At 44.6% G+C, this 25034-nt stretch overlaps 1 protein-coding gene across 1 annotated transcript; it reads right to left on the reverse strand.

The window, feature by feature from the left end:
* Positions 1 to 634: 634 nt before the first annotated feature.
* On the reverse strand, positions 635 to 24517 carry DNTT (DNA nucleotidylexotransferase). Its single transcript, XM_036265655.1, has 11 exons — positions 24242 to 24517; positions 14366 to 14540; positions 13506 to 13634; positions 11870 to 12040; positions 10774 to 10845; positions 9157 to 9280; positions 6127 to 6259; positions 4931 to 5039; positions 4166 to 4411; positions 2556 to 2639; positions 635 to 721 (listed from the first exon to the last, which is right to left on the reverse strand). The coding sequence occupies exons 1-11, from the start codon at positions 24442 to 24444 to the stop codon at positions 635 to 637; spliced, it is 1533 nt and encodes a 510-aa protein (XP_036121548.1). The 5' UTR covers positions 24445 to 24517.
* Between the last annotated feature and the right edge of the window lie 517 nt (positions 24518 to 25034).

A 25034-nucleotide genomic window follows, 5' to 3' on the forward strand; every position in this document is an offset into this window, starting at 1 on the left:
AAGCCTGTAATGTCCACCTTCCACTGCAGGTGGCAGCACTCTTATCGTTGTGCTGACCATTACCTCTGGCATTGCCCATCCGGGCCTCTGGGAGGGAGGCTGATAATGAAAAGAGGGATCTGGATTTAGGACAACAAGCCCCGCCCTCCTTGTTCCATGATTCCTACCTCGGAATGTCTGATCAAATGAAACCCGTTTCTCCCCTTGAGATCAATCTTAAACTCTTTATTCTTTCATTTTGTATTGTTGTTTAAAAGTATTTTATTATGCTTGAGTGAAAAGAAGATTCCACCGTCTTGTGTCCTCCTATTTTTATTGGAAGTATACAGCATTTCAGCTACACTGTGGGAAAGTGGGCTTTGATGAGCTTCCCTAGAAAGGAGCCGCCAATTACAACACTGTTCCTACGGCAAAACGCATTGTGAATTCGAAGCAACAGTCATACAAATGGCCTATTAGAGCATAACCCATTACCAGGTGGTGCCTTGTTTCCAAAAACAATTTACTTCTAGAAGCAATCTGCATTTCAGTAAGACTTAAAAAATCCCCAACTTTCCTAAGGCATTGTTAACTATAATATGAAGGAAGCATATTCATTTAATCTGAAATTTTTTTAAAATGTCGACAAATTTTTCTAGGCATTTCTTTCCCATGGATCAATGTACTCCAGTCCCAGGTGCGCAAAAATTTCTTCTTCACTTTCTGCTTTGAGAAATATCCTCTGAAAGCATAACAAGAAATACATGCATTCAGATATTTTTGTCAAGCATCTCAGTGCTAACATAGTAAAAGTTTTACTAGCAAAACTGTCTTGTCAAAATGAATTATTGCCAAAACATAATTCCCTGCTTCTGAGCATTAAAAGTAATCTTAACTGACTTCTGTAATTTTTATATTTTCCTACCCCCAAACATGGTACTTAATAAATTAAGGTAAAATCATGACAGCTTTATATAGTCAGTTAAAGGCACTTGGTATTTTTCCTATGGGTCTGTAGTTCTTAACCACAGTTGTTCATTAGAACCACCTGAAGAATTTTTTTTTTTTTTTAATTGATGCTTGAGTTATACCCCACTTGAATGGAGTCAGAATCTCAGGAGAGTTCCAGAATTCAGTCCTGTTGCTATAGTAACGGGAGTGGCAAGAATTGGATATGTGTACATGGGTTCTCCTCCTGGCCTTCCATACCTGCCCTCAACCCCCACCAGGCTCCCACCCCGAGTTCTCTTTAAAACCAAACACCGCTTCTCCTCCATCCCATAGTGTTGGGTACAGAGGAGACACTCGAGTATGTTGAACTGTTTATTATACATCAATTTGTAAGTATTCCTAACTATGGTTATGTGAATCGGCCTCCGTTCACTTGCTCAACATCCCACCAGCATCCATGGCCCTCTCTTCTGACAAAAGCACCTTGATTTTTCTTTGGGAACCTCCCAATCCCCACTCTCAGTCCATAAAGGTCAGATGGGGTTGATCTCATCTCCAAAAATGGGCACATAATCCAAGCCTGGCCAATCAGAGCCACAGTAATAGGTTCGGGATGGCCATATGGCCTGACCTGACCAGTGAGCATCAGCTAGGGTTCTTGCTGGAACTACTAGGGAAGAAGTTCTTCTCTGTTGGGTAGCTAAGCTGGAAGGCTCGGGCTCATGGAAAATCCCTGCCTTAGAATGAAACCAGCACTGAGGGAAACCTGCCTGAGCACCTGGATGCGGCCACACCTGAAGTCAATATTACCCAAATGCTGCAGTATATAAGCCAAAGTCCTCTTTTGTGCCCACGCTATTTTAGATTGGGTTTCTGACACTTGTAATGAAGACAGCTCTAACTAAATACACCTTATTTAGTCTATGAGCTCCTAGAGGGCAACGACTATTAGTTATTTTATGTCTCCTTTCCCATCAGAGCTTAGTTTAGTGTCCTTGGCCACTGTAAGAACAGTAGATCTTGGCACCGGTGGATTTAACAGTTGAATATTTAACTCTTCATAATTTATACAGTAATTTATCATTTTGCTGGTGCATGCATTTCAGTTGTGACCATTGCAAGGCTAGCATACCAAATGAGTAACGCTGCTGGTGAGTGAGCCCAACTGACGCTCAGCAACTTCTCGGGGCAGCTCCGATGCTCCCCTTCTTGCAGGAGACTCTCATCAGTGACCTAAGTGGGCACTCACAATACTACTGCCTACTGCATCTGAGTTCTTAAGTGGTATTTGTGATTTTGGGGGAATCCTTGATCTTCCTTGGAGTTATTCACTGCATACACCAGGGATATACTAAACTCAATTAACAAGCACTGCTGGATTGGTTCTGGGGACCCTATGAGCTCATCGTCTTTGAGCCCAATGTAAACCTGAGATGCATTCTGGGCCAGGGGGTGGGGTGGGGGGCTGTGCTCCCTTCAGTATCTTTCCAGCTGCCCTGTGGGAACAGGACACTCCAGGCAAAGAAAAATGAAATTGGACACTAAAATCAGTTCAGGAAGAGTGTTCAGGGAGCCAACCTTGGGGATAAAGGTCAAAGTAGCCCATCTCAGGGTGACAACTCTACCTTGGTCTTGTCATACAGAGCATGGTTATCTAGCATCATCTTCCGCTCATGGGTGGCATAGCGCCGGAGGTCTCTCTCAAATTGCTGGACAAGAGACAAATAAAATAGGTTACTGTATCAGTCTAGAATGTCTTCAGTATTATGTGTTTAGAGATATCTCAATCCCTAAAATGAAGTATCTACGTCAACAGTAAATATTCCACGAAATGGAATTAAACTCTGTTAAACATTCTCAAAGCGAGTTTTGCCCCCAGGGCAAAGCTCTGTGAGGACAGAGCTCTGTGCTCACAGGCTCACCTAGAACGTAAACTCTGTGGGAACAGGAACCCAATTTGTTTGGTTGGTAACTATACTCCTCTTCAAATATGCCTGGCACACAGATGTACGGCAAATGTTTGGTGAGTGCCTAAGTGGATATTGTGAGGATTGTTACCAGAATAATATCTAGTCCAGAGTAAATGCTGGGTAAGTAATTGTTGGGCTTTTCATTTGGTTGTTTGTTTTAATTTGGAATATTTTAGAAAAGGAGGAAGAGTTGGGAGACCCAGATTCCTGCCTGGACTTGGTCCCTGTTTGGCTGTACATCTCTTGACAAGTTACCCAGCCTCTCTGAATCTTGGCTGGTCAAACAGGACAATGGGAGAAGTGCATGAGTAAGGTCACCTCGGGCTCTAATGTCCTCTCCTGAGATTCTGTAAAGAAGATAGTCTGAGCCACCTGCCTGGGGTAGCATCTCCTGTGATCAGAGGTGGACTCTGAAGCTACAGGGAGCAAAACCTGAAGCCTAAGCTGGAGGACAGGAAATCCCTGGAACAGGAGGGCAATCGATGAAGTTCTCATTGAGGTCAATTTTCCTGAGGAGCATAAATCTTAAAATACTGTCCTTTCATGTGGGAAGGTAGTGAAAGCACGGGATAATTGCGCCCTCTAGTGACAAGGAACCATTTTCGCAGATCATCGGCACCATGTCTGTGACTATGAAGTGACCAGAGCAGGGAGCTGGGAGCTGGGAGCTGGGGGCTGGGAGCTGGGAGCTGTGGCTTGGCCAGTCCCACCACCGGGCATGTGCTGAGGGCTTTGCCAACTTCATCTCCCCAAATCCCTGTGAACCAGGGAGGTAAATGAGGGCATCGCCCTCACTCCCCTGATGGGAGAACTAAGACTTACAGGATGTAGAAACTTGTCCCACATTACCCAGCTGCTAAGAGGCAGTGCAGGGACGAGTGGCCAGGTCTGGGACAGCCAAACCTCTGCTCTTAGCCACCACGCAGCTTTCTCTACTTTGTGGTTCTCACACTTCCCTGCATCCGAATCGCCTGGAGAGCTCTTTCAAACGCGCATTGCTGGGCTCCGCCCCCAGAGTTCCAGACTCAGTAGCTGTGGGTGGGGTGGAGAATTTTCGGGTCTGACCTGTCCCCAGGGAAGGCTGATGCTGCTGGCCAAGGGACCTCACTTTGAGAATAACTGTTCTTATAAACCTGTCTCACTTGACCATGTGAGGCAGAATGCCTGATCTAGAGGTTTCTGGGCACTACCCACCCCTGTCACCCTGCCCCCACTGCCCTGTCACTCCTCTGGGCCGCTGTCCCAGGGATCCAGGTAGCGCTTACCCGGGAGCCTGTCCAGCCCAGCAGGGCGAAGGCACGACACTCATAGGGGCACATGACCAGGTCCACACGGATGGCCTTCCAGGTCTTTCCTTCCTGCTGGCTGGACTTGCCACTATCTACTCTCTCGTGGTGCAATTTTAAAATCAGAAAGCATTTTTGGAAATGATCTAAAGCATCCACCTTCCTGCTAGGCAACTTGAGCTTTTCAAAGGTCGACTCCACAAGGTCATAGTATAAAAGCAATCCCTGAAAACAAACACAAAGACCTCAGAAGAGTCCCTGACGGACAGGGTTCTCAGTTTTATACCAGGCTCTGGGTGAATGCTCTTAACGCACGCTTCGTGGATTCCAGCAGACCGTGGGTGTGTTTCGCCCTGCGCTGGGAGCCCACCTGGCCTCTCCTGGGAGGAAGCCAAGGCGGGGTGTGTTACCCTCCCTCTGAGGCGCAGGAATTTGGCAATTAGAGAGGTCCAGCCAAAGCCGCTTCACTGCAGAGCTACCAGAGAATCTCCCCCCAACTTCTGATCGCTGCCCAGTGCTCAGCAACTGGCTGCACCCCTTTAAGAACAAACCGACCGTGAACAAAACCAGGCTGTTTGTAGGCGGCACGTCTCATTGCGTGTCATGTGGCATTGTGTCAGCTGTTGCAAATGACTGAGAATTGATCAGTCATTATACGAATGTGAGATAAATAGTGTGCAAAATTCATCTGGCATTAATAAATGCTTGAGTGCCCAAACATCCACTTTTGATCTTTTTTCTTACCTTCCTTTCCCATAAATTTATCACTTTAGGTAAAAGTTGTTGTTCCTCTTCCTCTGTTGATCCTGGACTGGTAATTAAAAAATCTACATCATGCCCCATCTTCTTGCCCCTGATTAAAAAAAAAAAAAGTAGAAAATGGAAATAAATTAGATTTCAGCTCTGTAGTTAAGTCACCTTTGTTTTATGCCTTAGGCTTAAGGTTTGCAACAAAATGCTCCTGACACTTGAAACAACGACAACAATATATCCTTGGTTGCACAACTCCATGCCTTGCAAAATAAATTTATGACATAAAAAAATCACACATGTATATGATTATGTGTGTGTGGGTAAAAAATGACAAAAAAGATTATTTCTTTTGCACACTCACATCTACACACACACACACACACACACACACACACACAAGCATGACAATAAGCATCCTAAGAACTATATTCACATAATATAAGATAGGGATCTTGGAAACAGATTAAGGGCATTTTCTTAGATTGATCTCGTCCTCCCTCTTTCTCCCTCACCTCAGACCAGCTTGCCAGAACAGCCATCAGCGCCATGTAAGACAGCCAAAGGGGGAGACTGGGGGTGGGGGTGGGGGGCGGGCAGTATGAGGGGAAAGGAATCTCTGAAAATGGAGGCTTTAATACCCAACAACTGCACACATCTCTGTGGAGAGTTCATTCATTCATTCACCCATTCATTCATTGGCTCAACCAATATTTTGGGGGGCCTACTCTGTGCCAGGCACCATGCATGGTTCTCACTGAGCACTAAGCTCTAAAATCTTAGTGGGAAAAGCACAAATACAAACAAATTACTTGGCAGCTGTCCAGGAAGCACTGAGGAGGGATGCTTAGCCCAGCGGGGAGGAGTCAAGGAAGGCTTTCTGGAGGAGGTGGCATCTGTGTTGAATCTTAAAGCATGAGAAGAAATCAGCCAGGTGACGATTTGAGGAAAGCCAGTGCAAGAAGGTCCTGCTGGACAAAGTCACAGAGGCAAGAAACAGGCCTGTGTGTGCAGAGAGTGACGAGCTGTTTGGAGTGGACCACGAAGAGTAAGAAATGAGGCTGCAGAGAGAGGCTGGGGCCAGAGCACGAAAGACCTTTGGCGCCATGTTCAGAAGCCTGACTTTCTGAACACAGGGAGCCACTGAAGGTGTTAGAACAGGGAAGGCAAGAGCGATCCTCATTATTTACCTCCGGAACCCTCCTGTCATGGTGACGAAGGCATCCGGAAGAAATGCCCAGACGGCCTCTTTAACTAGCACGCCCACAGCCTCTGCTTCAGCCTTGGTCACACAGCTGACAAGGTCTTCATAATAGAGGAATCCTGAGAGGCCATTGGACAGGTCAATGGAGAGAGTGACATGTCTCGTGTGAAATGACCAGCCCTCAGTGGGAAGGGATTCTGCACCACCCCACACAGCTAATGGCTACAGGCAACAACGCCAGTTATTTCTGTTCTCTGGGTTGTGAGTTTTTCTTGGTAACAATGGCTCTTTGCCTTCTGACTGAGGCTCACAATTTCCTGACCAAGAAAGGGAATATCCCTTTAGTGTCTACTAGAGCTGAATAAATAGCTTTTATCCTTTGACCCAGCAATTTCACTCCTAGGTATATGTACAAGAGGAATGGGACATATATCCACAGGTATGAGAATGCTCATAGCACTGTTTTTGTTTATTTGTTTGTTTTATCAGAATAACCCCAAGCTGGAGATAACTCAATGTGCACAAACAGGAAATGGATAAATGTTATGATACCAGAAGAGAAAAATCACTAAGAGGGTAGATCTCATGTTAAGTGCGCTTACCACAATTTAAAAAAAATCAATTAAATAAAACTAAATCCATAACTTATTAATGTGAAAAATAAAAGCAATGTTCCATTAGGTTTTTTATTGATACAAAATATTTCATCATGGCTGATATTCGAACGGCCCCTCACTTGGTAACCATACAATTCCTGTACTTATTCAAGATGTACATAAGCCAAAAGTCATAGTTGACAACAATTTCTTTAAGGACACGTGCAGATATCAGGAATGAACCTGGAGAGACTATAATAATTTGTTGACACCCAGGAAAGCAACTTTATTGGCTTTCTTGCTTTCGTTTTCAGTATGGTTGCAGAGGTTAACTTACTACAAGAAACAGCCACTGAGTAATGCTATCTCTGCACTTTTTTATTTCAGATATTGACTGCAAAGCCAATATGCCATGTGAATCCTCAAGCCTCAGGGAATTAAAACAAAGTGCAATTGTAAGTAAAACGAAATCAAGTTTTCTATCTGACCCACGCATCACACTTTCAATGAGCTTCTTTAGCTTACCCCTCGCAGTATTCTGAGCTATTCCCATTGACAATTCCAGTCATTTTAGTGCATTTAAAGGATACATGTAGCCAGGGGTTTTAAGCCATAAGTATGATAGGAAGGCATTTCTAGAGTTCTACGTAAAGCTAGAGTATTAAACAGCCTGATGGCCATCATTAATTGATTAAGTGAATAATAGCTGCTTCATTCACTGGGCTGGAAGAGCCCCATAGGAAGAGAAAATCCCAGCTTATGAAGCTGGGGAATTGGAAGCTACTTAGATTCTGAGAACCTTTGGTGTCATTTTATAAGGGTTTTTATTGATGTAAACACTACCTTGCCACCCCCAAATTTCTATGTGTTGAGAGCCCTTACTATTATTCCAAGCCACTTATTACTTATGTTTAATACTTTAAAAAATTTCTTTTTAATGGCATCTCTAGAGCTGGTTGGTGTGCATCATTATTAAATGTGTACTTTCAGGAGCCCAGAATTAAATACTGGGTCTTTCCCCCCCTTAGATTCTTTTATTTCCTATGTGGCATCTTATAAAGCTATTAGCAATCTCTCAGAGGTTGGCAACTCGATGAGCGATGAGGAGGGGTCTCCTGTAGCAGCACTGATGTGAACCACCCAGACTCGATTTTTCCTCTCCTGTTGCTTGTTTCTTTTCATCACTCAAACAGAAGATAGCTGTTTTCTTTATCTCCTCATAGAAGATCCTCTTACTTTTATATCATTAAAGATGTTGATAAGTTCACCATTCTTTGCAACTCAGAAGCCACAGGGCTCACAACTGTGGATGTGATGCCCCTTCGATTCCCAATTAAATTCTGTTTCTATTGCATGTTAAAAGTAAACATTTAAAACATGTAAAAAAAATTTTTACTGTGTATTGACTTTTTTTTTTTTCATTTAGCAGGACCCTCCCTAAATGGACGTGACCAAGCCCCTTCCAGCCTCCAGGAGGCCCCACCAGGCGTTCAGGATGCCCATCAACATAGTCTTCCCCTATCCGATTAACCCACGTCTGCTTGGGTAGATCAAGTGTCTGCATTTCCAGCATTTCCTTCTATGTCCTGGTGTTCCACAGTTTCTAAAACAGATCCACATCTGTGCCAGGGAACAACTCTCGTTTGTTCAAATATCCTTTACTCGCTAATCCTCCGTGTCAACTTTCTACCTTTGAGTCCTCACCAACGCCTCTTATCCAACCAGGACACAAAGGGTAGAAGGGTCAGTTCAATAAGAAGCAGATCAACAGTGCAACCTGGTATGACATGTGGACATAATGGAATGACATCCACCACCACGAAGAGCAGATTTGCTCTGTTCCGGGCACAACGCTAAGGACTTTGCCTTCATTATCTGATTTCTTTCCCCCTTAGGTACCAATGTTACCTCCCTTTTAAAGATAAAGTAACTTAGGCTCAAAAATTTTAACACACTTACTCAAGATCTCACAACTGGAGCCTTGGCTGGTTTGGCTTAGTGGTTAGAGCATTGGCCCCCAGACTGAAGGGTTCCTGGTTCGATTCCCAGTCAAGGGCACGTAACTGGGTTGCAGGTTCTATCTGGGGGCATGCACAGAAGGCAACCAATCAATGTGTCTCTCTCACATCTCTCTCTCTCTCTCTCTCTTTCTCCTCCTTTCTCCTTCCCTTCCACCCTCTCTAAGAATCAATGGAAAAAATGTCGTTGGGTGAGGATTAATAAAAAATATAAATAAATTTTTAAAAATCACACAGCTGGATGATTCCAAAAGTGTTTGCTTTTAACCACAGCATGAAAAGAGGCCAAACAAGCAACTCAGCTCACCAGAATTAGAGTTGAAATTCGGATGACTTAGAGCTCTACCATGACCTGCCCAGCCCATGGTAACAACAGGAGATTTTTTAGTAGATGCAATTTACCTGCTTTCTGCATCTGTGTGAATTTCAGGGTTTGGTCCGACCTTACTTTACTCAGGGTTCTGAAACCCATCCTGAACCATTTCTCGGATGTCTTCAGTCCCACTCCGAATACAGAAGTGAAGAGCTGCAGGGGAAGGGAAGACACACCTGCAGTTCTACAATAGTCATGACAATGATTGATACTTTTCAAGGTCAAGGAATTATGAAAGTGTAAACAAATCTCTGGCCAGTTTCTCCTGAATATGACAAGTAGGTGGGTGACAGTAATGTTTTGGAGACATTTCTGTTTCAGGAGGGTCCTTTCCAGATACAGGAAACAGACATGAAGAGGCAGGTTCTGGCATCTGCGTCGGGCATCCCTGTAATCTGATCACGGGATGGTCTGTGCTGTCCCCATGTGACAGCAGCTATCCCTGTGGGCGCTTCCCTTTGCCAAGAGTCCCTTACACACACTCATGCTCTGCATATCTAGCCTCACAATTTAAAGAGGGATTGCCTGCAGGTTGTACAAATTCTCCACCATCACAGCTGGTAAGTGGCACAGCCGAGACTCAAACCCGGTCTGTCTGCCCTCCAAGTCCAGGCTCCTGCCCACCGCTGCCTTTGGGGTGGGATTGACCAAGTCTGCAATTTCAAGATAAGGAACACTGGGAGGCAGTGAGCCCCGCTTCCAAGCAGACAAAGATGCAGCGAGGAGCTTTCTAGCACAGGTTTGTTTTGTCCCACGGGGGTCGTGCCCCCATGATACGTGTACCCATGAGTGACAGACTCCTGGAAGGTAAGCTAATTTGCATCTCATCATAGCATGGCAATAAGCCGCAGTGCTCATACTTACTTAGGCATCTGCTTCCTAGATCATAGCTATGGACTGAATTTCAACTCCCTCAAGTTCATATGCTGAAGTCCCCGCTCCCAGTGTGATGGTATTTGGAGATGGGGCCTTTGAGAGGTAATTAGCTTTAGACGAGGTCATGAGGGTGAGGCCATAATGAGGGGATTAGTGCCCTTTTAAGAAGAGACACTGGAGAGCTTGTTCTCTATGTCACGTGAGGGCACAATGAGAAGGAGGCAAGCCAAGAAGACAGCACCAACCAGAACCCAACCATGCTGGTACCCCAATCTCCGAATTTCAGCCTCCAGAACTGTGAGAATAAAAATATTTGTGGTTTGAGCCACTTAGTCCACGGCATTTAGTTAGGGCAGCCCAGACTGACTACTGCAGCCACTCGGAATAAATAGGGTTAAGTGAAGAACTTTTTTTTTTGACCATTTCAGTCAATTTTTAATATTCTATTTTTTGCCCAGCCGGTGTGGCTCAGTGGTTGAGCGTCGACCCATGCACCAAAATGTAGCCGGTTAGATCCCTGGTCAGGGCACATGCCCAGGTTGTGGGCCCCATCCCCAGTGGGGGGCACGCAGGAGGCGGCCAGTCGAAGTTCTCTCTCATCAATGTTTCTGTCTCTCTCTCCCTCTCCCTTTCTCTCTCTCTAAAATCACTAAAGAAAGAAAAAGGTTACCACACTTTAAAAAAAATTTATTTTTTATCTTTATTGTTGAAAGTATTACAGATGTCCCCCTGAAAAACCAATTTTGACAGATATACGTAAATTCACTTACTTTGAAGGACCGATACCGCTCATCGTTCAACACAGCTTTGACTTCCGAGCTCTCTCCGTCTTCAATGATTTCCTGCGTGGGCAGTTGGGCAACATTTTAAACGAGTGATGTTGGATCTAATAGCTTGACTTCTTATAAAATGCACACCCATTGTGTGGAGGATGTTTCGCTAGCTTATCTGGAGAAAAACAAGACATTTCCCTATAATATGGAAAATCCCAGTTCATTACATTTCCAAGTGTCACTTTACAATCCGCAGGATCAATGGTATAGAATGATTCGGGTCCAAATCTACATGACACCAAACCAGAATATTCACTGACCAAAGTGTGTCTAAATATTTGTGATAAAGTTTGTTTCAATGGATATGAACTTGCCGAAACAAAGGCTTTTCATTTGAGTGGACTCGTTTTGGACCCACTGAAAAGCCAATCCAAAGGTCGAGCCCTTCTGACGCCTGGCTCCGCGCCACCTACCCTCCCCTAGACAGAGTTAGGATTATTTATCTTGAATAATTGACCTTGCTCTGATTATATTGAAACATACTCCTGGATGACCAACTTGCCTTGCTGGGGAATCCTTCCACATCATTAAGTAAGTAAACACCCACCCCTGGCTCTCTATCTGAAACACACACAGAGATGCAGAATCATCCCCGCTGCCTATGACACTCACCACCATTCTGAAGGGTGACACTCCCTGATGGAACTGAGGTCCTTCTCTCAGCCCGTGTCAGAAATCAGACCATTCCCTGCTGTTGAGCTTTGAGGTCACTCGAGTTTTTCACTGTGATTAATAATAATACAGGAGAGTTCTTTCTCCACTTAGCTGGCCCCACGCTGCTCCAGCTGTTATAATACTGGCTATGGATTCTGTCATTTGTCTGTCTGTCTATCTATCTATCTATCTATCTATCTATCTATCTATCTATCTATCTATCTATCCATCCATCCATCCATCCAATCTATCAAGAGAAAGTAAAATAAGTCATGAATACATCTACATAATTGACAGAAAAATCTATTCTCTCTCTCTTTCTCTCTCTCTTCTGCCTACCTACCTATTAGAGGTGTGACAAATCACATTCCACCCTTACCTCTATGATACTCTTCACTTTGTCCCCCAAGCAGGGAATTCCTTCTGTGTCCTTCATACTGATTATGGTGAATGGCAGCGACTTCAGAACAGAAGCAGCTCTCATGAATGCCAGACAGGAGCCGTCATTTTCTCTAAACTCACAATTTTCAGCCAGTACCTCAAAGGCATCCTGAAGGATAAAACCAGATGATAAAGCAGCCTGTTTCCTAGCCTCTGGGCCAGTGGTCACTTGCAAATGCCTCTCGCTCTCCTTGGAGCATCGGAACGCTGCCTGCCCTTTTCCCTGAAGGTCAGGATGGGGTCTCCAGTACCTTTGCACCCCTCCCTCGTTAGACAAGTGGAGTTGAATTGAAAGGACAGGCCACAGGGTGCTTTGGAAGGAAACTTCAAGTTCACCGCCATCAGACAGGATGATTTAACTAAAGCATGATCTCATGCTCACTGCATCCCACTACTCACTACTCGGCATTACTGATCCTTCCCTTTGCTCGCTGACTGTCCCACCAGACCTGTGGCCAGGATTCCACCTGATCACTAGGTATCCCCATCTCTCAGCTTGTATATAAAACAGTCAGCACTCAGCACAGGCTCGTTGAGTGACGGGGGTAGTCACAGGTGGCACAGACCCAAGGCCGGGGTTATTTAAGGTAAGGCATGTTTGCACTTCTAGCCCAGGAGGAAGTAGCTGCAGCTGTGTGGCTTCTGCTCCCGGTGCCCAGTAGCTGCAATTTCCTGGTCTTCCTCACATACGTGGGGCTAGAAGGCTAGAAATGAGAAGTTTTTATTTGACACAGTACCGCATGTTCTACCCACCTGATGACTGACTATACCCGGAGGACAAGCATTTGTGGGTTTGTCAGGCTCTTTTGAAACACAGTTGCCAAACTTCAGGGCTGCATGGGGTTTTAGAGATAATCCAGCTAATTTCTAATTGAAAGAATGAGAAACTGGCCCTGGCCGGTTTGGCTCAGCAGCCAGAGCGTCGGCTCGAGGACCAACGAGTCTCGGGTTTGATTCCGGTCAAGGGCATGTACCTTGGTTGCATCTCAGTCCCCAGCACTAATTGGGGTCATGTGGGAGGCAACTAATCGATGTGTCTCTCTTTCTCTCCTTCCCACTCTATCTGAAAATCAATGGAAAAATATCCTTGGGTGAGGATTAAAAAAAAAAAAGAATGAGAAACTGAGGCTCAGAGAGAGGAATCGACTTCCCCGAGCTGGTTGAGATCAGAGAAGCAAGAATGTAGGTCGCCGTCTCTCAGCCTTTTGGTTTCCCTGCAAAGGCTGTCTATGCATTATTGCCATTTCTATGTAATATGTTCTTACTATGTTTTGAACTAATGGCAGTATCTGACTTTTCAGAATATTTGCCTTTGACAAGTGTGCCCAATAATGACAACTCTCAGTAAGTAGTAATCTACCGCCTCTAAAGAATAGAATCCAAATATATTTGTGCATTTCCATGATAGAAGTAGCCCCATTCTTGATAGAAAGAAAAACCAGAGATCAAGGTTGGGGTTGTGGGGAGGGTGAGTGTGGGGAAAACTTTCCTAGCTTCTCAGCAGAATTCATAATTCATAGGTTCGTGGGAAGGAGCCGCGTGCTCTTCGTTTGGGTGTCGTGAAGCCCCATTACCGTGAATATGTGGTTGCAGTTGTTTAAAGTGGTTCTTCTCTGACACGCATATGGCGAGATCTCTGTTACAGCAGGTGGTGGAGTCTTCTGGGGCTCTGGGCTGGGGCTACCTGCAGGGTCTCTTCTCACCTAAACAAATGCATAAGCATCCATTTTAAATAACAATCAATAGTAATAATAATAGATGTGGACGAAGAAAAAATTGGAAGCAATTTGACGGCAATTATCTCTGGGAAGAGGATAAAATTATAGGAGTGTCAAATTTTGTGTTATATGAATCTCTACTATTTGAATTTGTTATAATTAGCATGTATTATTTTTGCAATCAGGACAAAGAAACCCAACAAAACATGAAACAGGACCTGCAATTATGTACCATTTTCTTTTTCCATGAAAAGGAAATGAGCCTCCTTCCTGAGGGTTCTGGCACATTGGTGAAGGGTTTTGAACCAAGAGCTTAACTTTCTTCATTTTTTTTCTTTATGAATGGTCATAGTAAGAAAAAAACAGAAACCCTCCACTTCTCTGGCACCAGAACAGCGGGGCTTCAATATTTTGAAGCATTTGTGTATAGACCTCTTCATAAAAATAGCTACCATTTATAAATTGCCTACTACATATAGGCCAGGCTTTGTGTTAAGTGCTTTACATGTATGTTATTCTAATCCTCAGAAGCATCTTATGAAGTAGGCTCTGTTTTTATCTCTTTTTTTAGAGGAGGAAACTGAAGCTCAGAAAGGCTAAGTGACTTGCGCGAGGTCGCACAGGGAGTGAGCAGAGAACCCAGTGCCGTTGATTCTATAGCCCATGTCCCTGACCAGCAAGCCAAGGAGCCTGGACATCACGCCCACGACACTTACGACAAGCTGGTGTCTCCCCGTCATCTCCACTGGTTCTCCTGCCCTCATACACTCTATCAGCCAGGAGACGTCGAGGAGTTCCAGCTGCGAGCTGGCTCTTCTGTTCTGTACCTGAAGCCACTGCAGGACATCGGAACCAGAGTTGTTTTCTGCCACAATGTGGGTGACGGAATCACTGCGGAATGCAAGACAAATTACCAGCTGCAGGACTTTCAGAACCGGAAGCTGCCTCCTCCCTCCAGGGCTGAGAGCACTCTGTCTCGTGGAGAGAGACACCCCCTAGACCCGATCACAGACGCGGGCAAGCTGGGCCTCCACGCAAGGGAATTCTCTCTGTTTTAATTAGTGTAGCAGCAGTGGTCCGTGTTACATGTCGGACGCAAGGAATGTTAAGTAAACATTAGCAAGACTGTAGCATCAATGCAAAGCCAAGGTCCAGAGAATATGGAAGATGAAATTATTCTTAAAGTAGCACCCGGCACTCCGCATGTGACTGGTGTGCTGCTGCATTTTCAGTTGTAGAGGGTTTGAATCCAATGCCTTCCAAACTGTTTGTGACCCACGGTGAGAAATACATTTTATATCATAACCCCAAATAGAAATAGATATAGATGTAGATATGCTTGTGACCTCCCACTACATTGATCACGTAACCCATTAATAGGTGGTGACCAGCCTGTGGGAAATAGTGCTTTACACGTTTTTCTGTGATGCAAGATAGGCCGGGATCTTTACCCTAAAAACCACCGAGCGTGCACCATGTTTGAACACTGTCCAAGAACTTTACCCACATCACCTTGTTCAATTCTCACACAGCTCCTCGAGTAAGTGTTATGGCATTCACACTTCAAAAATGAGGAAACTGAAGAACAGAGAGGGTATGTGACATCCTGAAGGTCACACAGCTGGTAAATTATATTTATCCTTTTTTAAATTATCTTTTCTGGGTCAAGTATGTTATTTCTAGTTTTTAACAAGTCTTTACAGTCAAGTATATCATTGGGACAGGTGATTTTTAGGGTTCTTTCAGTTCCAATAGTCTATGAAACTGGGAGAGAGCATGACGCACACCTAGGCATAAAAATAAATTTATTTTCGCCCTGGCCGGTTTGGCTCAGCAGTTGGAGCATTGACCTGTGGACCAGAGAGTCCTGGGTTCGGTTCCTGCTAGGGGCACATACCAAAATAAATAAATAAATAAATAAATAAATAAATAAATAAATAAATAAATAAATAAAATTATTTTTTCTTCTTTTCCTGCTTTTCATTTTTCACTCCCTTTTTCTCCTTCTCTGTTTTTGGACTGACTGTTGGATTCATTGGGTATTTTTGGTTCACTGTTATATTCACAGCCCTAGGCTCCTGGTGCTGGGGGTGGTGAGGGGTGGGTACTAAAGAAGAAATAGGAAGTTTGTGGACATTAGTGTCTTATGAGAAATTGATGGTTAACAATGTGTTGTGACAAAACATGAGGTATGAACAAGGTCTGCGCACAGTCTGCAGAGAAGGAAAAGAGCTTCGTGTGAGCCGGGAGAGGCAGGATGGCTTTGTGAAAAAGCCTAGTCTTTTTTTTAAAGTGAATTTATTGGGGTTACATTGGTTAATAACATTATATAGGTCTCAGGTGTACAATTCTATACAGCATCTGTATATTGTATTGTGTGTTCACCACCCCAAGTCAAGTCTCCCTCCATCACCATGTATCCCCCCACTATAAATGTCTAGTCTTGATGGATGGGGAGGAATGAAATATCTGGAAGGCAGAGCATTGGGTCCTCGTGGAAGAAAAGGTTCAGAAGCCAGAGAAGAGGTAGAAGAACGGCCTGGATTAGAGTGAGGAGTTTGTGTTGAGAAGTACTTGTAGGCATAGGGCAGTGGAGCAACCTCAGTATAGGAGACTGTAGCAGCCTGGTTGAGGAGGTTGGATCTTATTTGCGGGGATTGTGGAGCCAGTGGAGGATTTTGTGAGTAGAACGCTGATAGCGTTACTGTGGTGTTTTAAAACACTAGTTTGGTACCTTCAGTGGCTTGGAGGGAGAGTGACGGCTGAGGGAGGATGGGGAACGACTTAGGAAAACGAAACAATGAAACAAATGGGGGATGATTTTAACCCAGTCTGGTTCCCATCGCACAAGAAGGAAGGCAAAAGAGACAAACGATGGACCTCTGGCATCAGTTCACCTCTGAAAGGGGAAGTGGGAATAGATCAAACATTCCTCCAGCACATCAGTCCCAGCACAGTACTAGCACTTTGGGTAGAAATAAAAATTTAGGAAGTTGCATCTCCGCGGGAAGGAGTTGGGAAGTGAGATTGAAGAGTTTTTCCAGACCTGCTGCATTTGAAAGACGGCAGGAGACCCCAGTGGAAATGTTCAGTTGACAGGTGGGATCTGAGGCTGGCGCTGGAGAGGGGGGCTGGGGTCCGAGCTGGGACCACCTGGATGGCAGGGTGTGCCCCAGCACAGGTAAGTCACAGTAGAACAATGTTCACGAGACTTCAGGGAAGACAGCAAACTGCTTCCCTGTTCTAGGTCCACATAATTCCAAAAATTATTTATAATAAACTTCTTGAAAGGTTGTTTATATGAAGACTTTAAGAAGACAACAAAAGGATTAATAGGGCTACATATTCCATTTATATTCCTTTCCTTTATTATTAAGTACTATAATATTTATTGTTATTATTGTTGTTGTTATTGCCGTAACACTATGAAATAGGTATCATCACCCCCATCTAACCATGAGAAAAGAGAGCCTTGGAGACATAAAAATCCACCCAGCTAATAACTGGGAGAGCAGGGATTTGATCCTGGTTCTATTTTAACCCACAGCCTGCATGCCGGACCAACGTGAGCTCCCCCTCTGTGACTTTGTGCTGACTCCACTCTAGGCTCTTATATAAAATGTTGTAGTATTTGCATAGAAGCTACACACGTCCTCTCATATACTTTAAATCATCTTTAGATGATTATAGCACCTAATACGATGTGAGTGTTATGTAAATAGTTCTTATAAAGGGATCAACTTTCTGGGATTCTAAAGTTATTTTCCATCTACGATTGGTTGAATCTGTGGTAGGGAACCAGCGGATACAAGGGTTAACTGTATAGTCTTAGGAGATGGGCAATATCATTCGGATGAGAAAACCCAGGCTGGCAGAGGTTACATGAAGCCAGGATTCAAACCCAGGTGTGCATGACTCAAGCACTCTCTTAACGTTCTACTAGACTGTGGTTAGACCCCTGGGTGAGGTTTTGTTTGTTTTGGCATTTTTTCTGCATTTTCTGTCATGAGCCATCTATCATTACTTTTTTCCTTAGAAGAAAAAAATATACATGAATGTCATTTTCAAAGACAGAGAAACCTGGGGCTGGGGCTGAGGTGCTACCTGCCTCTTCCCAAGAGCCTGTGCTATTCTCATAACAAAAGGTGATAGGCAGCCTCACACAGCCCCCCCCCCCCCCAACCTTTCAAAGGCCCCAAGGCACTGCCGAGATGGCTGTTCCCGAAATACCAGGGAACTCAATTCCTTAAAAGCACCTAGTTTCTCACCCTGGCCGTTTTGGCTCAGCGATTAGAGTGTCAGCCCTCAGACCAATGAGACCCAGGTTTGATTCCCACCAAGGGCACATACTGTACCTTGTTTGCAGTTTGTCCCCAACCGGGGTCACGCGGAAGGCAACCAGTTGATGTGTCTCTCTCACATCGATGTTTCTCTCTGTGTGTGTCTATCTCCCTCTTTCCCTCCTTCCTAATCTGTCTAAAGATAAATGGAAAGATATAAATGAAAAAAATTAAATGGAAAAATATCCTCAGTTGAGAATTTTAAAAAAAAAGCATCTAGTTTCTTAGTCATGGCTAACTAAGGTCTTGGACTAGGTTTGGGAGGCCTTGACCAGTTCAAGAACTGAAATAGAATTTGTCCCTCAGCTTCCCACAGGGCAAATACCCAGATACGCAGAGCCTTCTCCTGCAGCTAGTGAACTGAAATGTGCTCCTCGTACTCACTGGTGTCCCGAGTGCTCACCGGCGCCCGGAGGGAGGGGCAGTGATCTAATCTGCCTGGTTACCACCTGGGTATAATCATGCCTGGTGCCCAGCACACAGCCAGATTCATAGTAATGGTCAATAGGTAGACCATTGGTATTCCTTAGGACAAAGCTAAATGATTTTTAACAATTCAGTTTAGGAACAAGTAAAGCAAACACATTAAGTATATAATAACACATGTGGTAAAAGGTATAAGAACCCTAAATGTGGCACTCAGATGTCTGGAAAACCCCAAGTTATGGAATTAAGTCATAAATCTTAGTTTTGAATTTTTTTCTCTGATACCTGTATCCTGGCTCTTCCTGTCTTTCTTTTCCTAGTTGGCCCTGCCTCTCAGTATAATTAGAAAAACCCTCCATGAAGAAAGAAGCAGTCTGTCTCCATGTCATCCTTTTTGCCTGGGGACAGACTGACCCCCAATCTGACTTCCCCAGTTCTCATGGGTGGTCATCTGCTTTTACCTTTGCCTTTAAAACTGTTTTCTGATGTAGGACTCATTTTGTGAGCAATGGCTTCAAATAGTAATTTACAGTTAAGCTGAGCTGTTTACAGTTTTAAACCCTCCTGCCAATTTCCTTTAGCAACAGATCTGTTTCAGGATCCTTGAAACAAAAGTCAAAGCAGTCAAGACAGGTTTCTATTTCCAGCCCCGATAGACTTAAGCCTGAGGGTCTTACCTTCTTTTGGGGCCCAGCTTAAATGGTATCATGAACATTTCCACATTTTGAAATACAAAGTAATTTGGACCAAAGCAGGACCAAAGTTTATATCGCGTGTTCTTGAATTTATAAATGTAAAGTCTTTATCATTTTGCTGCTTACAAAAGTAATACTGGTGCATTGTAAAAAAATAATTTCAATTATAGAAGTTAATCTTGGTCATCACAAGTCCTCTGGCTGGGTCCACATTCACCAGAAAAAAAATCATTCTTTTGAGCAAATATTTCCCTAAGTGTACTGTGTGTAAGAAAATTGTCAGAGGTCTGCGGGTGAGGTGTCTCTGACGGCCCTGATGCCATCCTTGCCCTCGGGGAGCCAGGGAGGTGTCCCTGGGTGAGATGAGGAGCAAAGCCAAGTGGAAAGCTGTGGATCACACCCATGTTCCAGGGAGGGACTTCTCTCCACTAACAGGCCTTCCGGGGTCTTAGGTCTTAGACATAGAGAGGTGTAGGGAGAAGGGGTTCAAGGTCAGGGGGCAAAAGGGAGGAAAAAATATAAAGAGGAACCAGTGAAGATGGGTTTGGACACTGGGCCTGGAAGGGGCCTAGAGATAGATTAGTTCAACGTCAGATTTTCTAGAACTGGTAGCATCTTTTCCTTCTGGTGTTCAGTTTATTTTGCAAACAATGACTTCCAATATTTCTTCTTTCAGACACCACGAATTTGAAGTGATAGGACATTGTTTCAGGTAAATAAAGCTGGACACCAGTTAAAGCTATAAGGATTGATTTTATTTAGTATTAGCTATTGCAACAGGGAAGAGGGTCCAGCATGATGGAGTTCAACTTCAAAGAAACAGAAGGCGGGGGGCCTTTTAAGGGCTGGATATGTTAAGGGGAAGGTGCTGAGGGGCATGGAGGGGATTGGTCCATGGGACCAGGCCACCTGGATTTGCTCACTGGTGCTATTCAGAGGAGAAACACATTTCTCGACTCTTTAGGACAGGAGGCAGTGGTGCGGGTTCGAGTTTTGCCCTCCCACAGAGAAGGGGATGGAGAGTTCTCTCCTTGAACGTTGGCCTTTCAAAGAGCTGACCCTCTGGTCTCTGAGAAGACAGCTGGGGGTGGGGGTGCTGGAAGACTTACATCTCAAAGAGGCAGAGGAAGAGTCTATCATTTCAAGGTGTCTATAGTAACTGCTCTAAGGGGGGCCACCTGCCTATTGCCAGGTTTGGCTGGAACAGCAGAACCTTCTCCTGGCAGCCCTGAGCTCCCTCAGGCAGGCATTTGTGTAGGGGCGGGCGGGGCATCCTAGGAACATGGCCTTACACTGCTAGAGACCATGCTCAAGTCTGGTTAAGGAGAGAGTTTTTATCAACAGTCAGGTGAGGAAACCATGACTTTTACTAGCATGAGATTCCCTGGGACACTGGAGGTAATAGTCGGGGGATAATGAGTGAGGCAGAAGCCACATTCCCCATGTGACATAGGAAATGCATAGAAAGCACAGGCAGGCAGGGTCGTATAACTAAGCTAACATAATACAAGAAGGCTGAAAGTAAAGGGTTGGGCAGGAAAATGCTAACTTAAAATAAAAGACTAGTATATACTTATTACAGTCTCTTTTAATTCTAGATGATAACAGCTCCAGTTCCTGACTCCCCTGCCCCATGGTGCACTCCTTGCGGGCAGGGCTCATGTCTTCTGGTTTGCATCCCCAGAACCAGGCACATGCTGCGCAGAGTGGATTCAAACGGAACCCTTTATTTGTGATGTCACTATGGTACGTCTTGCTTTTACGAAGACAATGCGTTCCAAAGGTGCCTTGTAGACAAATTATGGAGGTCATGGCAGGACAAAAGTGTCATCTGGTGGACTTCTACTGCTTAAACAGTGGAACAGCAAGTGTTCAGCTGCTGGGTGATATAACCCTGGAGAGCCCTCCTTCCCGCCACAGCGCTTTCTTCTTCAGCAGAAGGCTATGTGGGCATGTGCTGCAGAAGAAACCAGCTCCGACAGTTCAATGCATCCAGGTAGGCCGTGTCCAAGCCGTGCGCTCAGGCCAGCCGGCCAGAGTAAGAATCAGATTTTTCCTCAGCTGTAATCCTCCTCAAAGAATGTGCTGGGAACTCTGACGACGGCTGCCTATTTTCAGAGCATACTTTGCCCCCTCGGCTCCTCTTTCTCTGAATCATATTTGCTAGCAAGGGCAGGTATAGCTCACCTTCACTAGTGGAAGCATCCTTTCTTTTAAATATCAGCTTTTTATTCATCTTTAAAATATATTCATATTGGCCCTGGCCGGTTTGGCTCAGCAGTTGGAGTGTCAGCCCACTGACCAATGAGTCGTGGATTCGGTTCCGGTCAAGGTACCTCGGTTGTGGTTCATCTCCGGCCCTGGTTGGGTTGTGCAGGAGACAACCAGTCGATATGGCTCTTTCACATCGGTGTTTCTCTCTCTCTCTCTCTCTCTCTCTCCCCCTCCCATTCTACCTAATGATCAATGGAAAAATATCCTCGGGTGAGAAATTTTTTAAAAAATGTGTGTGTATGTATATATATGTGCATATTGTAAAAAAACAGAGAATAATAGCAGCTACAATCCCTCCCCACTACTCCCTTTTCTCCCACTCCCCAAAATAACCATTTGTAACATTTTGACTGGTTTCCTTCCTTTGTTCTATTTGTTTATATCATTTGACCTAGTTCATACTGTGGAGGAAAAAACCCTCTCCTTAGGGGTTTGCTGTAAAGGTCAATGGATCCAGCTAATTAACAAGAACACAATAACACTTCACATTTGCATAACCTTTAATTTATCAAAGCACATTGACATCCATCATCCCATTTGGTGATCACATCAGACAAAACCATTTATCTGGAAAGTTAGGTCAGAGAGGAGAGAGGGTCTCGCCACATGACATGGCTGGGAAGGGTCAGAGCCAGAATTTGAGGACTCTACATTTTTCATCTCGAGATATCCCCCTACAATGATTTCTGTTGTCCTTTCCCATTAAAGTCTGTGTTCAGAGATGCCGTTTGCGAGCTAGGACTTGTGCTTCCTGTGGTTTACTTCTGAGCCATAGAACACATGTGTATTGACTGTGCCTACCAGGCTGCCAGCCTGGGAACTGTGCCACCGTCACACGCACGGCAGCAGTTTGCTCACCAGGCACCGGTTTCCTCCGTCGCCTGAGCAGCTGGCCTGGGTCCCCGGCAGCAGGCATCTGGGGCACGGCCTGCCTCTCGGGCTCTTGCCAAAGGAGGAAACTTGCCTCCCATCATCTCCCCACATACCTGCCTCCGCCACCACGCACGTCTCTGTTGCCGTGCCTGTCACGAAGCTAGTCAGCCCGGCTGGGAGTACGGACCGGTCAGCAGAGCTTTCTGTGTAAGTGGTCCCCGGCCATCTGGTTCCCACCTTCCTGCCTGGCCCTTGCCAAGTTTCTTTACCACAAAAAAGTAGTTCCATATTTGCTAACGCTTTTCATTTCATTTCTTCCCCGTTTTTTTTTCTTTGAATTTTAATTTCTGATTGTTGGCCTCTTCGCCTAGGTCATCTTTCCCCTCCTAATTTCAACATTTTATGTAAATCTGTACAATTAGGCAGGCTTAACAATTAGATGAAATCTAAGATTTGACGGAAAGGATGAGACAGGGATAAAGAGAAAAAGAGGCAGAGAGAGGGCAAAGAGATCATACAGAGTGAAACGAGATGGGAGAGAGAAATGGAAGACTCGGGAATTTCTGAATGGGGCGCTTTGGTAAAAAATAAAATGTTTCTGGGACATTGAGTTTTCGTATGAATTACGGATCTTGTGAAAATGATCATATCTGATTATCGGCTTTTGACATATGTCTCTCAAGCCATTTGAAGCCGAGATTTCATCATCAGGGAAGGCTTGTTTTATTTGTAATCATCAAAGAGCATTTTTTAAATACAAATTTACTTTCACATAGAATTCTTATCGTTTGCCTGAAGGAAAAAAATGATCATCAAAACCAGACAATTGCATTAATCATCATTCTTGATTCACTGCCAGCCTCCTGGCAGTTCTGCTTGGCACTATTTAGGTTAAGGTTCTAATACCACTTATTCCTGGACTTTGTTTTGTTTTCTCTTCCATCTGTTTGAGACCAGTGAACAGCGTAAGTAACAGTTAGAAAAGCAATAAGGCTAACTGCCGGGATGTGACCGGGTTTGTAAGTGAACCAGTCTAGGGACCCCAGTGGTAGCTTCATCTGCCTCTTTTTTTTTTTTTTTTTTTAATCCTCACTCGAGGATATTTTTCCATTTTTTGTTCAGACAGAGTGGGAAGGAGAGAGAGGAAGAGAGAGAGAGAGAGAGAGAGAGAGAGAGAGAGAGAGAGAGAGAGAGAAACATCGATGTGAACGGGACACATCAAGTGGCTGCTACCTGCACGACCCAACCAGGGCCAGGGACAAACTGCAACCAAAGTATGCGCCCTTAGCGGGAACCAAACCCGGGTCTCTCTGGACTGCAGGCCGACGCTCTAACCGCTGAGCCAAACCAGCCAGGGCTCATCTGCCTCTTGTCTCGGTTTTCTTGAGTAATCTCATCACATTCAGCTTCAGAGCTGTTCCCGAATCTGTAACTAGCATCCTTCTCTCTACAAACCCCACTCAGATGATCTTTGGAAAAGCAAGATCAAGGCCCCATTGGGGTGCCTATGGTGATACAGTCCCTCATCTTAGCCTGTCACGGACACTGGTCACCATGGCACAGCCAGATGTTTAAGAGCCAACCAACCAAAACATTCTTTCTGCCTCAAAGTAGCTGAAATTTTTTTTATTGAACTCAGTGGTGTTTTGTTCAAACTGGGCAAGAATGAAATTTACTGGTTTCAGTATTGAATTTTCCAACTAGGATTCTGTTTATTGTCCTTAGATACCTCATCTCAAAAAAGTGAAAGGCAAAAGAAATGTTACCTTATTTTTGGATGCTAACTTGTTTCAGTATAATTGTATTCAGTCCCCACTCATCTTATTTCCCCTAACTAACTGCCTCAGGTTAGTTCTTCAGTTTCAAACCTGTTCTCCCAGTGGGGACACCACCTCTTCCTTACGTGGGAGAAAACACAGGCTCCTTGGGTTTCCAAGGAGCTGTTCACACAGTCGATTCACAAATGAAACCTGTGGTATCTTACCTGAGCTCATTCTCAACCCTGAATCCTTTCCTTCGAGCCAGCTCCATGAGGAAGGCCCTGCGGGTGCTTCCCATTTTCTTCTCCAAGATGAAGAGGACCAAATCTCGGAACTTGATGTCCTGAGGAGGGGAAGCCATCTGAGTACCCATCTGCCTGGGTCTCTTCTTCCGAGGGCCCGAGTGGGCCATTCGCGGGGAGTGCATGGGTAGGAGGCTGCTTCTGTTTCTGGCTGTGCCTGGAAGTGGCGTCTCCTGAAGCGAGGGAGAGTCTGCCCCTCCTTCAGAAGAGCTCTGATGTCATCCCCCCAGCAGACCCCGAAGCCAGGACACGGCTTCCTGGGCCCTGCCCTGGTCCTGTTCTTCCTGCTGAAGAGTGTTTGCCTCTGTTCAGCTCATTTGTCCAATATGGAGATCAGACAGAAACGGTAAATTAATTTTTGTTTTCCTATGCATAATCTCATCAGATCCTCAGAATAATCTTGTGAGAAAGGTAGGGAAGCATCATTTTCTCATTTTATTTTATTTGTTTGTTTGTTTGTTGAGGCCCCTCTTGTCTTTATTTTTTTAAATCTCTCTTAATCTCCCAACTTGCTTGCATTCTCTTCCTCTCAGACAATCATTAAATACATCAGATTTCTGTCATTTACATGGGTGTTATAATACACTGTGTGTGGTTATTCTGATTTTACATAAATGGCATTGTTATATTTCTCGTTCTGCCGATCACTTATTTTACTCAAAACGAAGTTTTCAGATCCATCCATGTTGCTCTGTGTTCTAATCTGTTGCTTGCT

This window comes from Molossus molossus, unplaced genomic scaffold (genome assembly GCF_014108415.1).
Source record: "Molossus molossus isolate mMolMol1 unplaced genomic scaffold, mMolMol1.p scaffold_m16_p_17, whole genome shotgun sequence".
Lineage (NCBI taxonomy): Eukaryota > Metazoa > Chordata > Mammalia > Chiroptera > Molossidae > Molossus > Molossus molossus.

Excerpts from the sequence above, each read along its gene's own strand:
- DNTT (XM_036265655.1), bottom strand. The coding sequence starts at position 24,444 with ATGCACTCCCCGCGAATGGCCCACTCGGGCCCTCGGAAGAAGAGACCC. Across the intron at positions 14,541-24,241 it reads AGGGTTGAGAATGAGCTCAG|TGATTCCGTCACCCACATTG; the intron begins GTAAGATACCAC and ends TGCATTCCGCAG. Across the intron at positions 9,281-10,773 it reads AGCGGTATCGGTCCTTCAAA|CTCTTCACTTCTGTATTCGG; the intron begins GTAAGTGAATTT and ends CTTCCCCTGCAG.